We start from the raw sequence: 20,722 nt of genomic DNA, 5'->3' as shown, positions 1-20,722 counted from the left end.
GGCAGGGGTAGGCCGGGGGGAAGGGCCGCCCGAGCGGCCGCAGCGTCCCCTCGAGGTGGGGCCGCGGGGCAGGGGCGCTCCGGCAGCCTGCGCCGCCGTGAGAGGGGCCGCGCTCGCCCCCGCCGTGGCGGTCGTGAGAGGGGCCGCGCTCGCCTCCCCTGTGGCGGGGCTGAGGGGCCTGAGCAGCCGCCGCCGAGGGGCAGCGCCGCCCGCCACGGAGCGCCCCGAGGCACGCGCGGCAGCGCCGGTGCGTGGCGGGGCGGGAGCCGCCCGGTTCCTTCCCTCCGGCACGGCGCGGCGGCACCCAGCCGCCCCGGGAAAGGCCTCGGCACACTTGGCTAAGATAAGTGCTGCCCCGCCGGCAAACACTGCTTCAGAGCGACGGCGTAAGGCACCGAGAGCGCTGCGGGCCGCGGTGGCCGGGCCTGCGCCCCGCGGGTGTCGGGCCAAGGGACAGCGGCGTGGGGCTGTGCTGACTCACTCTTTCCCGAAAAGGCATTATGTTGCGGTAATGAAACTTTTGTGAAATGTAGTAAACCCAGAGCACGTTGCAGGATGTACACCAAAATTGTTGCTCAATTATCCTTCCAGAATTAGAAATGCCGAGCGCGGCCGCAGCATTGCTGCAGTCTGCTCATCTCTGGGAGCAACAGCAGCGTGGCAGGTAGGACGGAGCTGGTTGATTAAAATGTGTTTGGACTTTGAAAAAAGGCTTGTGTAGTATCTCACATGGGAGACTACGCATGGAGCAAAGTAATCACAACCTGGAAGGCGTACGACTGCTGTTGGTTAAGAAACAAGCTGTGAGAGAGAGGAGAAAAAAAACCCAACAAACCGGAAAATATGACTAAAACGGTAGTAGGTGTGCTGCCAGGTTCCACAGTATGAAGCGGAGTTGCTAGCATGTTTATTGAAGAGAGGGAAAAAGAAGTTGACCATATGGCTGCAGCATTTTTCTGTAATGCAGAATCATGCACCCCTCATTATTGTAAGTTTAGGCTGAGGAATTTCCGTTAGCCACGGTGAACCGGGTGAATGAGCAATAGAGAGTGATGTATTGAGAGGAATATTACATAGCCCATGGCAGTAAATCATCTTCGCCTATGCAAGAAAATATATCACCGTGAATGGCTCAGTGAAACATCTCTGCAACGTATAGCTATTATAGAAGAGAAACGAATGAAATATGCCATAGAAAGATTGGACTATAATAGCTTAAGATTCTGCATAATGGGGAATTACATATTATACGTTAAAAAGGTGGAGATACTGTGAATGGTGCTTTAAAAAAGAGATCTGATGTTCCTGCATACTGTATTTCATAAAACAAGAGGAAAGGACCAAACCCAACATGACATAGACAATAAAAGCACTTTATTTTACCTGAATTAATTATGCAAGTCACTGCTAAGGCCAACATTTTAATAGAGCATTTAAAGGTTATTCAAAACAGATTTTAAAAGTATAAGGAACAAGATTACTGCTGCCTGAATGCATACCCTGTGCTTTACTGGCAAAAGTGAAAAGAAATGAAGGCAATTGAGTTCATTTGATGGCTTTTCTCATTTGGAAACAGCTGACAGTGACTTCTTTCAGATACAAAGGATAACGCATCTAACTTGTGTGTTTCCAGGGTTACGTGGCTGTACCATGAGAAGTTAGCAGCTGGATGCTGTACATATAAGGATGTAGGTTTTGCATCGCACCTGGGGGCTATGAAAATCTTTCTCCTATAAACCATTTTAAAATGCTGTATGTGATACGGGGCTTATTAACAACTACACATGCCAGGTAAACATAGTAGAAGTTAGAGAAAACTCTTTAGTGTAGTAATTAATTATTTGAAATAATAGCTATTATACAAATTATGTATATAGAGAGGTGGCAATTTGCCAGAGAGGTGAGAATAAAAAAAAAATCGTGTGTTACTAAGACCTCAAATTATATCATAAAATATCTGGTCAGAGGCTTTTTATTACCCCTTCATGGAAATGAGCTTGTGTAGTCCAGCTTTCTAACTTTCCCATGACCACTACCACCTTCTTCTCACTGCTAAGATTTCACAATAATCAGAATTTTCTTATTTAGTATGCTAATAATTACATTAATGATAATTATAGCATACTGTTTACCAGAGTCCCCAAATCATTGTCATTCTGGTTCAAAATTAGCCTGTTTAGTGAAATAAACAGCCAAACCTCACTTTAATTTAGTTGGGACAAAAGAGCCTGCCTTGACTGATGCTCCCAATTACCTTGGAGCACCCCTTGGCCAGAGAGCGCTAAAGAATCTCTCTGTCCTCTTGAGCTTGTGGCTTTTCCCCATAGACATGGGCTCTCTAGCTCGCCTTCATGCCCACAGTTCTTTGCTATTCCCTCCACGACTCTTATCACTGTCCAGATGGGTCATGAGAGACCCTTTCCTTCTGTGCCTTTCTTCCTCTCTCTGCGGTACGACCTGCAGAAATTTTACGAAACAGCAAAAAACCCTCAAGAGCAAGCATATTCAAAGGATCATCGCATTATGGCAGAAATAAATTCTGGGATGATCTAAACCATTCATGGACAGATTTCCCAAGCGACTGTACTGGGGCAGCCTCTCTCAACAATGAGAGAGGTTATCTGGGGCACAGTTTATTGATGTTTGTATGAAATGTTCACAAGAAAAAGAGGAAACAAAGGTTATTTACAGGCTTTTCTTGTCAGAAGCTGGGCTAAAGGTAGCTGGGGTTTGAGGAGGAGGCTTGAGTGTTTGGCAAATCAAACCAAAATGTTCTTGTTATAAGCAGAACCACTCAGCTTTTCCCCTCAGACAAGGTATATGCAAGGTGTTGCTGGTGGATTTTATTTTTTAAGTGTCTCTCCTGGAATCCATATGGGTACTTCTAACATTACCATGTCTGACTATTTTCTGTCTCAGGTTCTGTGACCTAGGTAGTGAGAAAGGATGTTACAAGAAGGGGCTGCCACCTGCAGCTCTGGGGCCAGGCATCCTCTTGCCAGGCAGCTGGAGCCCAGCCTGGGACCTGGTGTCTCCATCCCAGGCTGTTGGATGTGGCTGCTGCTTTCCTGCTCAACCAGTGGCAACTTGAACAGCACCTACATACAGGACTCACTCAAGTACCAACAGCCAAGTCCCTTTCTCCCCTTCAGCTGTCAGGGCGGAGGTACACTAGTGAAACCACGCACACACACCCTCCTCTCTGTGCTCACAAGTACACATGCAGTTGCACATCCCCGAGTACAGGCACAGCCTCCTTGGCTGTCTGACACCTCTGCCTGAATCCCCGGCCCTCTTACCTGCTCAGTGGTCCCGTACTCACCAGCTGGTCCAGCTTGGTGCTCCCTGCATTTTGATAAGGTCTTTGTCCAGCTGATCTGGCTGAAACAAGCATCCTCCTGCTCCACATACCCTTATTGATCAGTCTGGCTGACCAGGGCTGTTCCCTGCTGTTGTCTCTCTGAGCATTGTTTGGTTGGGTTTGTGCCTCTGCATGTTTGGCTTCCTCCCTTCTCCTCATCATTCCACTTGACAAGGTTCTTGATCAGATGCTGGTTAACAAAGCAGGTGCTCTCTCCTTCCACATGTGCTGACAGTTAGATTCCAGCTGGGTTCAGATACAGAAGTGGAGAGTGGAAATAGCGCCTCTTTCTGAAGGAAAGCATCTCGGTACCCTAGCATGCAGTCCTAATTAAAAACTCCCCCTGTGCAAGTCCAGGGGGCTCTGCTTTGTTGAACTACCTTTAAATTGTAGTTCTAATTGCTGACATCAAAAGTTCTTTGCTACTTATAGTCAGATGCTGCTGCGTTTCCACAGTGCTCACTGTATATGGGTAGCAGTTAAGAGCATTTTGGTGCATTTAAGAAGTAAGGAACTAATAGGAAATCTGATGTTAGTAAACAGTAGTAGAAGGTTCACACACGTCTAATGAAGTTACACAGATTTCTTGAATGTATTTTCTTAAGATGTGACAAACAGTTCCTGATAATCAACCTCATAAAATAACAGTTGCAAAATGGAAGGAAATTTAAAGCGAGGATGTTTAACATATGGCAGAGAAAAACTGTCTGTTACCTATAATCTAGCACAGTGAGTCTCTTTGGAGCTCAGTTTTGTACCAGTTTGAAAGGTCATAAAATTTCAAAACAACAAGAATAAAAAAGTAAAATGAGTCACAAAAGAAACAAAAGAAAAGTGATTATGAAAATAGCAGTGTTCTCCTTAATGTGCAGCGAACTGAATACCACAGTACTGCAGTTAAGACAGCATTTGTCAAGGAATTACTTTAGCATTCATCTAGCCTCTTGCGGATTTAATATCCAAGGCTGGCCAGAAACCTTCACGTTTACTGTCCATTCATAGGTTATGATCAGTAACTGGAAATACTCTATGTGTATCCAGCTCATTACACTTCAGCTATAAAATTACACTGAGCTCATAAGGCTACCCTTACGGCAACTGACTGTGGAAAAGTAAGTCTTCATGTTGTTACATCATTTTAAGATGTCTTGGATTTACTGTACTAGAGTAGTTTGAAAATTATAAAGCATGATTCATTTTATACTATCATAATAACCGTCTGATCATTTTAAGCACAGTATTTCTTTCATTATTTGGACAATTAAAAAAATCCCAAAGTAAGTATATGCAGAATACAGTGAATGATAAATAAACACAAATGAAAAATGGTCTTAATTTAAGAAGTATTTTTCAGACTAGGCACTTGGAACTTACAGATTCTGAACATCTCCTCTGCGCAGGCAATCTGATATGGTGGAATACTTTCTCCCCCACCACATCCCGCAAATTCAGTGGAGCAGCAAGAGGAGGAGGGACAGTACACCAGGAGTATAAATAGTTGCTCTCTCACACAAGGGCAATACACAGACCAGCAGCTAGAAACAAGCATACATGTAGACACAGACAAACAGGCATACGGCGCTAATTAGGTGAACCAGTGGCTCTAGAGGGATGCTCCCTGACCTTCACAGTGACCACACCGCTTGCTTCTCTCCAGAATGTTTGGATGTTGGACCACACTTACCACACACAGAAAAAGAAAACTCTGCAACAACTCTGGCGTGATACCACTTAGAAAATAGATGTTGTATCCCAGCTGGAGTCAAGTACCATCTGTGTATAGTTTGTGGCTCCCAGCTACATGAAAACAAGCAGCTTAGTACCATCTCCAGTCCCAGTCTATCTGGCAGATGTATTTTGATTGAAGGGCTGGCCCAGCTATACTCATCCTTTTGCTCTCCCTTCACCCTAACTAGATACTTAATTATTTGCAACTGTTTGGATACCCAAACCTAACTGTTGTTGTATGCTTGTTTTTTGTTGTTGGTTTTTGGGTTTTTTTTTGTTTGTTTTTACTTTTCCACAGTATGGAAATTTGCCTGGTTCTCCCCAGGAGAGGCTCATTTAGCTCCTCTTCAAGTAACAATGTCCTTGCCTGGAACTTCCTGGTTCCTACCCCTGGATTGATACAGCACTGTATTTATCAGTCTGCCTTCAGGGAAGCTGTTTAAAGTCCTATTTGGGCTCATTATCCACCCACTCTTCTGTCACTTTCAGCAGTAACTTTTTCATTGTGTTGTTTTTTTCCCAGATATATTAATCTTAAGAGTTTTAATTCCACTGCTGCTTCCCCTTTTGTCACTTAAGGTGGGAAACATGGGAAATCAAACCAGTACTAGTTCTGGTGCAATGGAGATCTGTACAGTGCCCCAAGGCATGCCTCTGCTTAGGCAAAAAATCATGATCCCTGGAGCAGAAAGCCCCTAAAGGGCTGTATGTAAGAAACCTTATCTCACCTGGTGATGTCCCATGCTCTGTGCACCAGTCCTGGGCTTTCTGCCCTTCGGTGCTGAAGTTATGTGGCTTAATGGTTGATTCCAAAAGCAGGCATGTAAATGTAAAACTCTCAGTCCAACAACCTGGGTGTTTTTTTAGATCACGTAAACCCTCTTTTACAGCTAATGCCTTGAAATGCCTTAACAGAGCTGAGCCACTCAGTGCCTTGGTCATACATCTAGGTTTGGCCATTGTCCAGGGATGATCTACCTGCCCATGTTCATGCTTTCTATTGCTGGGGATCCTCAGAGCATGTCTTTGCACAAAGTGCAGCAGCAGCAGCCACAGTTAATTTCTTTCCACTTCCCATGGAAGTGTTTTAATTGCCAATCTGTAAGCCAGTTCTGGAAATTTGTCCACTCTCATTATGAAATGATACAGAAAAGGATGCAAGATTCACAGTACCAGAGAAAGACGATGTATTTCCACCCCTTCTCATGTGCTGTCCACAGCACTTTTGTAATGGGGAGCTGTTTTCGTTGAATCACATCTGTACTACGTGTGTGAGGTTTTTGGCTGTGTTCCTGTCTAACTGAGCTGTCTCACCCCCCTTCACAGACATGCTACTGGCCATGAAGGAAAGCACATGAGAATGCACAGCTCCCAGGAGCAACGGCTTACGATGTCCTGGTTAACTTGCTAGTTTGCCAATTTAAAACAGTTTGTGGCATTTCTGGATCTCATGCAATTCTCTGCATGCATTTTTTTGGACAGCCTAGGTGATTAACTTCATATTTTATTGCAGAGATTTGAATATAATTAAAGCTTATTTTTATAGCACTACGCTCATTTGAATCTAGATTGCAGCTTCTGAATCAGGGTTAGAGCAAGTTAAAGTTCATTGTTTTAAACCAGAACATACAACCTTAGGCAAATAACCTAAATGCACTTAACAGTAAAACTACTTATTGAAAAAAACATGGCATACAGGTATGGCTGCTTAAAAAGGAGAAGGATTATAAATGTATAGTCAGAAGAAAAGTGTAAATGAAAAGTTACTTGCAGTGGATAGCTATGAATCAGGAACTGGAAAAGTTCCTTTTCAATGATATTGATTTAATTTAATTTCATTTATGTTTAAATTATAGAGGACATATAAATAGGTAACTCAGCTCTGTGTACTTCTAAAAAAAACCCTCAGGAGTAATGGTTTATTTGATTATACTGAATAAACAGAAACATATTACTAAAATTAAAATACATTTAATATGTTGCTGTTTCTATGAACGTGCACATGTATCAAAATTAGGTATTTTATACTAATATTTTCAAGCAGGTACTAACATTTTTATGGAACACTCCTAGCTAATAATAATGTTCCTCTGTGGGAGGAATTTGTAAGTCAAACTAGTAGTAAAAATTAACATTACCCATTCAAGATTAAAGCACACCCTTATGTATTTAATTGTGTGTGTAGGAAAAAGAATGTAATATATCCAAGGGCACCATCTGCTGACAGTTTCAGGGTGCCAAATGCTTTCATGGATTTTCAGATACAGGGAAAAATACTGTACATTCAGACCTCACATATATTTAAAAATATTCGTATTATTTTGGCTTGGTTTTAAGGGGAGTCCAAACTTGGTATTGCTACAAATTTAGGTTCAGATTAATTTTTTAATAGTGAGCTTGTGGTCTGATTCTTTTCCTTCTGCAAATATTAGTCTGGTGTTCTTTAGCTAGAAACTGTCTTGAAAGTGGCCTCAGTGGGACAAGAGAGCAAGACACATTGTTACATAAAGGATATTATGCCATGTCTAATCGAAGTGATTAAATATATAATTCCTCTATAATTTTTTTTCCCATTTTATTTCAATGCATCCTTATCCTGATATTTAGGTGGAAGAGATCAAGTAACTATAGAAACCAGGCAGCATAACCATCAATATGTTGCAAGTCACTGTTAAATAGCATTCCTTTTTCTTCAGGCTGGTACATTTCCGTGTCATACAACACAAGAATCTGCAGTGGAAGTAATTTATATTGACTTACTGCCAAAACGTGTAAGGAGGGAAATTGCCACTGTGATCTTAAAAATCAGAAGAAGATTAGCAGGGAGCCACTTGCAGTACAGGATATTCTCCCAGGAACTAGTAATTCATCAGAGATCACACAAAAGTTCGTTAGTATCACTAAGTTACCCAAAGCTGTAGGTTTAATAGTTACCATTTTATCACAATTTAAAGCTGGTCTGGGCATCAGTGGGCAGTTCCTAAGCATCCTCTGAGTATCTTCTTACATTATTAGAGTTTTGTTAACTTACAGAAGAGAACAAGAGACTATTTTTAAAAAATCCTTCATTTATGCAACTTTTTCACATAATTTAGGTGCAGCCCACACATTTTTTTTGGTTACCAAGAATCTGGCAGATTTGGAATAAGGTTTTATTGAGCACAGTAACTGCTGCCTATCCGAGGGGTGCCTCTATAGCAGATGGCATGCCCCATTACCCTGCCTTGTTTTCACCTGTCTGTCCTTGCACTTCTAGCTCTTTTGTGCAGAATTCTGTGGCAGAAAAGCAAAGCTATCTATAGAAATGACCAAAAGAAGCAAACGAGTCTATTTTTTTGTGATGGTGAGATGCTCTAATTCAAAGTGCTTGTACATTCATGTTATGCAAAAAAAGATTTTTATATGAAAAAACAGAATGAGTGACATACACTGCAAAGAAAACTAGTTTCAACTGCATTTATTTTGAAATAACAATATTATATGCATATATTCATATTTATATTAAATAACTTATTATTAAACATGAGAAAAATACTTTTAAAAACTAATCTGACACTTTCACATTCTATTTTATATTAAGTGACTACAGTTATGAAATATATAGAAAAATGATAAAATTGTCTCAAGCCAGCCATAAAAGCAAAGTGCACTATTGCCTAGGGCAGGGGAGGAGCAAAACGATGATGGTACTGCTTCCTCCCAGGACAGGATCACCATGAGTGGGCAGTAGCGAATGAAGAGGAAGGACAGGAACCCCTTCAGTAGTTCCCTAGCTTTTCTTCCCTTTTTTTGACCTTCATCACTGAAGTAGCAAACTGAGTTTTGCATATGCTGACAAGAAGCAGTGAGACAATTCTGCGTACCAAGACGATACATTAAATACAATTGATTCCCTAAATGATCACACAGGGATTGCAGCTTACCCATGTTCTGTTGTGTCAGTTCAAGAACCTTTATCCCAATTTATTTGACTTTTCTTGTTGTCAGTCGTTTAAGGACATCAAGGTGGAAATTTCCTAAGTATTTATCATGAAGTATTAAACGAAGTAGCATCCTTCAAAAACTTTCTGAACTGGCTTTTTCTCAGATAAAAGCCACACATTTTTTCTAAAATTCCCAGTGTGGAATTTCTTAAAAAAGAGCTTCCTTCACGTTTTGTTTTTATTTGTTAGCAGAGATGAATCTCATTATAGATCAAGCATTTCTAAACTTAGGTGTACTTAGATACTATACATCTTTTCTGCTCACATGTGAAATAAGATGGTATTTGAGCATCATGTGCACTAAATACAATTTTGAAAAGTTTGCTTTCATGTATTTAGAGTAATAAAGATTTAAAGCTATTATTTTAGTTCCATTTTAATTGTCTGACTCCACCAAATATTTGCCTTTCAGATAGTGATTTATTGACATTAGCGTGCATGTGTGTATTCAGCTATAAATATTTCAAGGCACAGCTTGTTCCTAAATAGATACAGACTTACTTAATGCCCAGTGAACCTTTCCAAGAAGGATACAAGAAGTATGTGTTCATGTTTGTTTGGGTTTAATTCATACCACCTAACAACAATCTTGCAACCGAGTAAGGAAAAACACTGCTACTGAACAGCAAAGAAAAAAATTAGAGGATATGAAAAATTAATGTAACAGTGTCCTTACCACTGTTGCAGTGACTCTGCATGGCATGAAAGGGCATAGTGGCTACTGATTGCCTGTAGTCTCCGAAACCTTTGCAACGCCTAACTTATGTCCAATACTTGATGTGTAATATTCAAATAATATTACTTAGTGAGTGTTGCTTTATACTGCTGCATGCATTTGTGTTTTGTTTTGCTTTTTTGTTTGACACAAACACGTTATTTAACTATTTTTCAGATACTACATTCCAGAGTAAAAAATTAGGCAACTATAGTTTCTACTCAGTGCCACTTCATATAAAAGTGCACTGTTCACAAGAAACACATGAAGTTTTATTCTACCAGAAACATATCAGTGAATTTATATGCATGGTGATAAAATTTATATTAAATATTACAAAGTGTGTTTTACTTAAAATGAATTCAAACATTTTGACTTTTCTTTGACATACTGCTTGTAAGACATCTTAAAATCTGTGCTATTCTCTTCAAAGAAAAATTAATAAACATAATAGTAAGACTTGGAGAATCTGAACTTTATAGTCCATACAGTACCTTTCCTAGGTAAATACCTATCATTCACATTATAACCTTAACAGCTTTATTCTTTTTAAAACAATGTTTCTAAGAGTTTAATTTGTCCATTGAACTTGTATATAATTGTTACGCTACTTAGTGTATTCTCATTCCCAATTTAGCACAAACTTTTATTAGTGCTCTTCTGAAAGCAAATTCACAGTTCTATTGATGATGCAGGCAGTTTCTCTTAATTGCCAAAATGTTTGCCTACTTAATAAGTGTAAACCTAATTTTTGTTTTACTTTAAATGACAAACATCTCGAAATAGTAAAAAATAATATTCAAAATGTATTCTTAAAAAACCCCGCTTTTGCCAATCAGGTGATAATTAGTTTGTCATTTAAATAAAATACATACTGAAAAGCAGCTGTAAGAGTTGATGTTCACTACACTAAGTGGAAAAGAAGTCCCATGTTTTCTATTGCAGATGGAAGATACACAATTCACCTGGTTTAGTTTGTTCTTCATTAAGAATTCATAGGGATAAACAGTTCCCTCCAGTGCAGATAATCCTTCTTCCTTCATCTCAGTGTATCTCGTCTCCGAAATTGCTTCCATAGATCTCTGAGATGTTCACTGGTTACAGTCATCACACAAGAATAATATTCCTTCCAACCATACTTCGGAGTCTCCTGTTAAAAGTGAAAAACATACAATTGGAAAAAATACATCATTCACTAAATTCCTTAACACTACTTTAAATTTTACTCAGATTCATACACACTAGGTGTATGTTTTAGTATTAAAATCATGAAAGATCAAGTACTTCTATAGCTCAGAAATACTTTTGTAAAATGAAGGTTATAAATCCATACACAGGTTAAGTACGCAAAATGTATTTCACCTCATAGCACACAATTAGCATTCAACAAACAGCTTATTTATATTAAAAGCTGCAAGAAAGGATTTTATCTTTTTTTCAGGCATGTCCTGCTCTCTCTAGTTTTGTTTCTTGCCCCTTTGAGTTGACACTGTACTAAAAAATTCACCTAAAACATGAAATAAAAAGCATAGAAATATTGATGTTTATGAAACTGAGGCTTTGGCAAAAGCCAAACTCAATAAGGGCAGATGATATGAAAGCTTCTTTATACCAGGTTACCTTAATTCTAAACTGCGCTGTAGTTCAGTGATGTTAGGAAGTGCCCCTTGAACGGAGAGGAATACTAACCACGGGCTGGCCTGGGAGATTCACTAGATTCATACTGGGAGATTCATTATCTGTAGTTACCACTGGATCTCATTATTTCTTCCACTGTTCCTAACTTCACAAGCCTATTTTGATAGTAAGTATAGAAAGATGGAGAGAGACTAAATATTAGAGCAGCTGGGGCAAGAAGCTAAGGGAGGAACTGGAATTATAATTTCTATAGGTAAATCAGAAGCATTTAGAAGTAATTTTAATTTCTAAGATGGATTACAACTGAAGTCCAGTACCTGGAGGCAAACAGTTACAGTGTCAAGGTGTTGTGGTTTAACCTGGCAGGCAGCTAAAGACCACACAGCTGACTGCTCCCCCTCCCCCCTGCCCCCAGTGGGATAGGGGAGAGGATCAGGGAAGGAAAAAAAAGTAAAATTTGGGAGTTGAGATAAAAAGAGTTTAACAGGACAGAGAAAGAAGGGATAACGATAACAATAACAATAATAGCAATAACGATAAAAGAATTAAAATATACAAAAGAAGTGATGCCGACCGATGCTCAACCAGTTCCTGAGGAACAGCCCACGGCCAGCTTTCCCCCTAATTTATATACTGAGCATGGCGCCTTATGGTATGGAATATCCCTTTGACAGCTGAGGTCAGATGTCCCGGCTGTGCCCCCTTCCCAGCTCCTTGTGCCCCCCCAGCCTGCTCACTGCTCGGCTGGGGTGAGGGGCAGAGAAGCCCTTGAGACTGTGTGAGCACTGCTCAGTGACAACTAAAAACATCAGTGTCTTACCAACATTAATCTCAATCTAAATCCGATCCACAAGACTATACCAGCTACTAGGAAGAGAATGAACTCTATCCCAGCTGGAACCAGGACACAGGGTGAGAAATTGCCTCACAGCTTGTTTTGGTTGAATCGAGTGAGGATGTTAAAATACTGCAACACTGCAGTACATTAAACCCAACCATTAGTGAAGCCTACATCCATTTATTCTTATCACTCATCTTGTATAATTAAAAAGCACAGAATCTTATAGAGAGGTTGTAAATACTCAGAAAACAATCTAATCCACACCAGTATATAATCCACACTTTAAATGAAGTACTAGAAACAATACTTACATGAATGCATAATTTGAGATTTATAGTCAATCTTACGAAAAAAACGCATTACTTGCAAAATGCATTGCATTATTTAGCTAAAGCACATTCAGTTGATTAACCAGTGCTTTAAGATATGCATTTATTTTTTATGAAACATGTTGAGAGAAATGTTCATGAAAATCATTAAAAGAAAAACTGAAGTATATTAACTGTTCATCCACTTATTTCCAATGTATGCATTGTTGTATCTATTCTCAGTGTACCAAATCCATAGAAAGAACATTGTGTCCACAACTCCGCAACGCTTTCACATTTCACTGGAACATTTTCCTCTCACTGTATCCAGGCATGTTTTTAAGGTTCTAGACAGGTTTAGGATCAAAAGTCTGGGTTCTGTAATTTCCAATTATTTTTGTGAGTCACTAAGGCGTACCTGTCACACACTCCACACTTTATCTGCTTTAGAGGAGAGGTAAGCAACAGTCTTTGCAACTAGTCAGCAACAGCCTCTGCTTTTTTTTTCAAAGCTATCTCTTATGATAGATGTATTCAACTGCTATGAACTAAAGCTCACAGTATGGAAATTAAAAGCTTTCAAAATTATACTACATGGCAAATTTACTCTCACATGGATGAATGAATGAAATATTTACAGAAGACAGCAATGTATTGCTGGAACATGGTTGGAAATGAGGTTCAGAATCTATGCCTGAGTCTTCCACGTCTTTCTTAAAATGAAATTTCCTTCCTCAATCAGTCCCAAGGTACCGGTTTTAACTATTAACTATTACTTCCTAAAAACCTTTAATCAGAAATTTAGAAAACCCACAAACCTCAGAACACCTAGAAAACAGTTCTTTTAATGCAAAAATCGTATGATTTTCAAGAAATTACTGGGACATCCAACTTAAATCTCTAGATGTACATTTGTGACATAATAATTACACTTTAGAAGTCAACAAAATCAGAATCATAGCTTAATTATCTAACTCCTGTGCACACAAATAGTTTAGCAACCAGTACTTTCAGATGGACTCGAACCCCTCCTGAACTGGTCTCTAGGATCCCTTTTCAGAAATTAATTCTGGAAGGGCTTTGTTAGACATTTCCTAGATAACCCTTCCACAAGGCTTTCGAAGCAGCGTTAGCTCTGCGAGGCGGCTCTCGAACGTGTGCTCTTTCCTCTTCTCCCCGCAGTGTGCGCAAAGCAGTACCTGCTGCTGCCGGGTCGGGCTGTGTGCCCTGCAGCTCCGGAGAGCCCTGCTGAAAGCCAAGCTCTCCAAGAACACTGCCAGCTGTTCGGACCACACACAGCTTGTACAGTTGTTCCCCAAGGACAGATTTTCGTTATTTATTATAAGGCTATAGTAAATTGCTTTAGTGCAATTTAGAGATAGGTAACGTGCAGCACGACGTGCTGTTTATCCCTTTTCAGGCCGCAGATTCAAAGTACGGTATAACCTGCGGTACGTATGCCAAGTATCTTAATCTCTTTCATCAGAGTTCTAAGTTCACCACAGAAAGCGTATCAAAGCACAATGATCTCTACATTCATATTTGGAACAAATAAAACCAATAGTAATTGTACTGCACCTAACTTTGGGATGTAGTTGCAGCAGATTTTTGCATTTCACATACATTTCTGTGTTTGTACATCAGACTGAAATTTCACTACCCAACTGAAGTTGTTCAATTTCAGTTATCCAATTATTCAATTTTTATTATCTTTTCAATTTATAAACTAAGTGGAAAATAGTTATTTTTAGAATTATGTAAATCCACTTTTACTCCTCTCTGTATGGCAAAGACATAACTATTTCTGTTCTCCTCCACAGTAACTAACTCCAAATCACTTCACATGTATTTTGGCTAAAGTTTCCATTTCCATTAACCGACACTTGCAACAAACTTTAATAGAAGTTTACAACAAATCTGAAGAAATAATGTAAATAATTTTTTTGCAGAAAAAAGGAACTCTGAATAGCTAACAAAGGGATATGTCACTGTAATTCATGCCAAAGAAACAAGAGGCAGTTGCTCAGGTGAAGAGCAGCAGCTGACTAACGTGTTTGCAGGGAAAAGGGGAATTTTATATATATATCTATATGAGGCTTACACTGTATTTATTCTTCAGTGCACCGGAAACAGTTGACACAGACCTACACAAGCAAGTTTAGGTACAAGAAGCATTTCTGAAGTATTCAGGAGCTTCACGTGGAACGAAGAGCAGCGTAAATAACCAGCAACCTCTACGCTATGTCAGTGAGGCTGCCTGTAGCCAAGTCTACGCACTGAGGACTAACCTGGTTTCTCTGCCTCCCAGCACATGGTGTACACATACTTGAATTTAATTTTAATTTTTTTTTCATTAGAAAGACTTTATTCAGAGTGAACAAAATCTTATTTTTTTCCCCAGTTTACACCATCTCAATATATGAATTAATTAATTTACTGCCTGACTGAATTCAGATCTCTGCCAAGGCGTCGATGTGTGTCAACTTGATGGTTTTACCACAGTCTCTCTTTCTGCCACCAAGCTAATTTTATTAGGCTTGATAATTAGTTATTGGATTCTTTTGTGTCACTGCATTTTGTTTCACTTGATCACTTACCCTGCACTGAAATTATTAGGGAAGCATCATGACTGTGTGGCATTTTGCCAGTTTTCTGGAAGAGCTGTTCCATATCTTGAAAAGTTTACGGTTTAAACAATATTTGATATGCAACCACAAAGTAGGTTGTGGCAGAATTGGTGGGGACAAAAAGACAAAGTACTGCTAAAAATGATTTTTAAAAAGACACAGGAAAAAAAAGAAAGGAAGCTTTAAGACGCTGAAGCTTCAAAGAGGTGAAGTTACATAAAATTGATCTAAAGCCGTGATTTTCCTCTTATGTGACTGGTGAGTTAGATTACTAAAATGTTGTTTAACTATTTCATTAACCATTAACACTTTCCACTATCAAGTGGAGAAACCAGGTGCTTTGTTTGTTAAGATCAAATTACCTGTTCTGTTCCTCACACATTAGTATAATACTTCAGGATTTGGATTATACTTATAAAGTATAATTAAAAAAAAGTTAAGAGTTAATCAAAATAATAAATAAATAATCCTATGGCTGCTAAATGTTATATGTATGAGAAAATCATATGCAGATCAAACAGAACTCTTGTCTTCCTTCAGGGAGGACAAATCGGCTGCATAAGCCTGGACATGCCCTAAGCCATCTTTACTGCTAAATTTCAAAGAACCAGCCTGTTCAACAGATGTGACACTTCACTGAAAAAACACGGTCTGAAAAGTTCCAAAGAACACAGTTTGTGATACTTGACATGTTGTGCCACAGGAACAGGTCAATTGTTTAGATATATTCCCTCTCCCTTACTGGTCTTGCACAGGGGTCTACAAAAGAAAAACATCAGTCAGGATGAAGAGCTGGTGGGCTGCCACCCCTGGGGAAGGCACCCCACCTCTCTTCCTTACAGCCTTAGATTTCACACTGTTGCTGGAAGGCAGCCATCACTCCAGATAAACAGGATCCAAGTTTCTTCACTTTGCTTTCCTGCCAGGCTCTTTCAGAATTAGGGAAGAAAGATTAAAACCAGAGGCCCAGCATGCTCAGTGGCATACAAGTGCTCAAAGAAGCATATGATAGGAAAGAGGAGGATTCAGAAGGTCAGAGGGCAATATGATAATGTAGGGAGGCATCGAGTTATTCAACAAAAAAATCTCAGCTTCATATTGTGCCTCAGAATTAAAAACAGTGGGGGAATGACAGTCAACCCTCCTGGCTCAGGAGCACGAGGTGTGCTGGCTGCCCCATGGAGTCCTCATACCAGACCACTGGCCATGGGGACTTGTTTGTCATGGTGTGTATTTCTTTGTTCCTCCCCTCTGCAAAGTAATACACCTGGGACCTACATTAGCCATTAACAGCCTTTGTGGCAACCACTATATAAATATAAACAGGAAAAAAGTGCTGGCACCAAAACCTCAAATCGCAAGCTCTTGCCCTACGTAAGAACAGAAACATCTACGAACGCATTTCTGCTGTGTCCACCGTGTGACAAACAGTTCCACAATATGGCTACAGAATACGCACACCCCAGTTTGTACACTGAAACCCACAGTACGATCTAATTGTAAGAATGAATATTCATGTAGTGGATACACAGCAACAGCCATGGTAACATCGGCAATAGTGCCAATTTTTGAAAATTGCTGGTATAGCATTAATCAAGCAAAAAATGTGTTATTTTTTTCAAAACTGTAACTGTATAAATCAAAGTAGAATCAAGTTACGAACAGCATCTCAGGAAGAAAAATCTGCCTCTAGAGTCTTCATTGGCAAGTATTTACTAGCTATAAGTACCTGAGAAATTATCTGAAAAGTGGTCACAGGACAGACAGAAAACAGCAACAGAAACCATGAAAGAGAACTTTTCCTTGTTTCAAACACAGCACAAAATTGCAGCTGGCGTACAAAACAGTGACAGTGTGAGTCAGCCATTGCCAACTCCAGAATAAAATTCTACTGCTTGTCAAAGTCACAACATGACACTTCGAGCTACTATGTTGCTCACAGTCAGGTAACCTATTGAATCTTTGGAACGGGAAGCAAAGCAGCAACAATTTAACATTCAGCCATTCCTGTAAGCATGCCAACACACTCAGACTGGGCAGCTAACACATACCGTCATTTATCTGCTATAGAGCTCCTTCCTCACGCAGGATTTGAAAGTAGTATACCTCTGTATAGGTTTGTAGCCCTGTGGAGCAGAAGATGGAGAAGTGCGCAGATGCAGACGACATGTGAAGGCAGCCAGAAGTACGCATAAGACAACAGTACCATGAAATTACAAAAAAATGGCTTTAAGTGACGAATAGCTAGAAGATACAGTATAGTGTGTACTAGGTAAAATGTTTATCATTTAGTCATTAAGTTCCAAATATTTCAGTTTAAAAATGGAATTTATATAGGAAAGGGAATGATCTTTTATATATATATATATTATTTTTTTTTTAAAAAAGGAAATAACTATTTTAAACCAAACAGCAAGCAATAATAAAGCTTTTCATGTCTGCACATTTTAGTAAGTTCATGGTAATACTCTGACTGACCACTTGATGGCAGCTTAATATACTAGTTGGTTTCAAATTATTAAAACCAAAAAAGGTTTCAGATTATAATACCATGTTCCAGAAGGAGACACATTCCATTTGACAAACTCTTTAGGACATTTACTTTTCCAAAACCATATCTAAAATAAAAGTTAAAAATGAATATTTTTATTACATTCCTCTAAGGGGTAGTACCTGCCCTACCTCAAGTTTCTGATTTTATAGCTAAGCTTTTAAATGGGACAGAGCTGGTAGGTACTGACCGACCTTTCAGAACTCCAGTTTCACTGGAATTGTGTAATTCTTTGCTCTTAAATATGCTTGCTTTAGTCAGACTATATAACTACAAAATTCCCTTTTCTAAAATATACGGTCCTAGTACCAAGCTCTGTGATGCCCTAAAGATTCTTCTGGGCAAACATTTTAGTAAAACAACTTTTAAAAAAGCAGAATTACTAAGTATACGATGTTAATTTTAAAATCACACTTCAAATCATAAGCCTATTCTAAACTGTTATTTTTAGATGTTTTTAGAGTGATAATCAAGAGACTACATTTGATTTGGGCAGACATTAATTGTAGGATACTTAGCATTAAAATCAGGCATTTACACTTTATAAACAGGTTGAAATTTCTCACGGCAAAAATTTCCATATTGCTACAAAATACTGCATATAACGTTCTTTTATCTGTATAATGGAACTGACCAAATATTAATATGGATTCAAAACAGTAATTAACAAAGAAAAGATTAGTGATTTGTTAGTTTTGATTTAGCACAAGACAATATTTGAGCCTTCCACATTGTAGCAGGAAGAAGGTAAATTTTTACTTATTTCAGCCACACCAAACACTGTGTAACTTTTAAAGTACAAACATTAGAAAGCAATGAATGACACTTTCTGCCACTTTGTTCTGGGCAAAAAGTTCTTACGTGTTTTCTTGTGGTAATGTAATTGTCTTGGAATACTATTGATTAGTGAAGGGAATGCATTTTTCTGAATAATCTAAGAAGTCTGCATGTAGGCATGTCTGAATGTAACTGACTTATAGGATCAAATCATGACCATCTCCTATGCAATCCAGGAGACAGAGCTAATTAAAACTAGATGTATCGTTTGTTAAGGATGGTGCTATTCTTCTAAACATCCACGGCTATTCTCTATGGTTCTGTTACAGTCCACTGGCATATTTTATAGGGGCCTAGGCGAAAGAAACATACATGCCTAAGACTGAATAGTGGTGGATGATATAGATTCTTAAGGATTATATGAGATTTCTGTCATGCATTTTGTGAAATAGAAACATGTAATACATTTACAGGAATTACTTAGTAAGCAGACTGTTTTCTGGTTAAATTAACATACACTGCACACTTACAATTAGTAAACAATTAAAACATATAGCTGAACATCTTGAAACAGTTATGAAACAATCAAAATTCCCACACCATAATAAAAGGAACTGAGGACCAACAAGGAAATAAGTTGTTACAAATGCAGTGGTTGTTATCCACATTTTATGTTTGATCATAATACTACAAAAATAACAAGTAAACTATTAGACTCAACACCACTTAGTAGAAAATTCTAAAATCATATATAGGAAGCTAACTAAAAATGACTAAAATTACATTACAGAAATAACACACTGAAATGTGAATTTAGGAACCATAATACACTTTAAGATTTATGTCTAAGTGATTAGGTTGTCAGTAAGAACACTATTTTACATTTAGTTAAATATGTTAACACCTGATGTATGAACAAAAAAATGTGTCTTTTATTGATTATGCTCTTCACTAAAACTTTTTCTGCTATTACAGAATTCCCCTGTACTACACAGAACCTGAAGAGGGCAGCAAGGCCTATACATTCACCTAAAAGGCAAAGCGTGATTTACAAGCTTGTTCCCTATGAAAATTTTCTGCAAGTAATTTCCTGCCCTCTAGCTTACTGTAATTTAATATATTAGATACAGGGTTAAATTATCAAAAGCAGCTTTGAACTAGAACATAGCATTGTTCAGCACCACTTCACTAATTCTTTATTTGAAAATTAAAGCTATCTTCTGCTGCAACTCTTTTCAACAGTCCTTATCAATACTTGGTATTTTAAATAAGTTTTAGAAGAGCCAGTGGCTGACCTTTAACTAAACTGTCCGAGTTTGAGAGAGACAAACCCTCTTTTCCCTGCAAACAACCCGGACATAATTGCTACCCTTGTTAAAATTCTTAATGCCAAATCTATCAGTCACACAATACAGAAGAAATGACAGTATACAGAGGATTTCTCATCTCCATTTTGGTTTGTGTATTACAAAGGTACATTATGTCCTCTATGTATTAATTTCTAATTAAAAAATCAAGAATTTGAGAAGCAATTTATCTTACAGACTGCTTCAAGATTTCTGTAAAACATATTTCTTTAAACATATGCACTGATGGTTTGCAACCTACTCATGTTATAGGTGCTGAAGTAAGTAGTGGTAAGTAATAAAGTCAACTAAGATAACTATAAAAATTAGAATCCTTACCCTAAACCCTCGATTGAGTCTGTCTTTCATAATGCCGATAAATTCTTTATAACTCAATTGGTCATCTCTGTCAACATCAAAAATCTTGAACACTGTGTTCACCAGATGTGGTGAAAGCTTCACACCTGTGGCTACATACACAGCACGTTTGAATTCATCTGCATAAAAAGACACCAGAAGAAAAAATAAAATATAAAAATTTCATCCTACTTTGTAGACAACATATTATGAAATACAAGTTGACTTTTAACTTCAGTTTTCACATTTAAACACTAAATAAGAAAATGTGAAAATTAGGACTGTTTCACAGTTCTAAACCAAGTAGTTCTCAACTGATATAAAATGACACTGCTTAATTGCTGTCAACTCTTTTACACAACACAACAGTCCATATACTACACTACAACAACAGAATTAGAAAATCATATTATAATTAAAATTGTTATATATATACTGATGGACTCAATTGACACATAACAGAATCTAAGAAACAGAGCGCAGAGAAGCC

The 20,722-nt window shown here is 38.5% G+C and overlaps 1 protein-coding gene across 6 annotated transcripts in view; it reads right to left on the bottom strand.

The window, feature by feature from the left end:
* Positions 1-7,976: 7,976 nt before the first annotated feature.
* Positions 7,977-20,722, bottom strand: part of MICU3 (mitochondrial calcium uptake family member 3) — a 58,108-nt gene continuing 45,362 nt past the window's right edge. For 4 of the 6 annotated variants that reach the window (XM_040596408.1, XM_040596373.1, XM_040596381.1 and 1 more), the window contains 2 exons: positions 20,215-20,372; positions 7,977-10,937 (listed from right to left, as the gene is read on the bottom strand). In XM_040596408.1, the coding sequence (XP_040452342.1) occupies positions 10,827-10,937; positions 20,215-20,372 (269 nt within the window). In that variant the 3' untranslated portion in view covers positions 7,977-10,826. Of the gene's footprint in view, positions 10,938-17,252; positions 17,328-20,214; positions 20,373-20,722 lie in introns of all 6 variants that reach the window. The other 2 variants (XM_040596390.1, XM_040596400.1) reach the window with 1 other exon arrangement.

This window comes from Falco naumanni, chromosome 1, assembly GCF_017639655.2.
Source record: "Falco naumanni isolate bFalNau1 chromosome 1, bFalNau1.pat, whole genome shotgun sequence".
Classification (NCBI taxonomy): domain Eukaryota; kingdom Metazoa; phylum Chordata; class Aves; order Falconiformes; family Falconidae; genus Falco; species Falco naumanni.
Note: the sequence above shows the minus strand (reverse complement) of the source record. Positions and strands in the feature narration are given on the sequence as shown.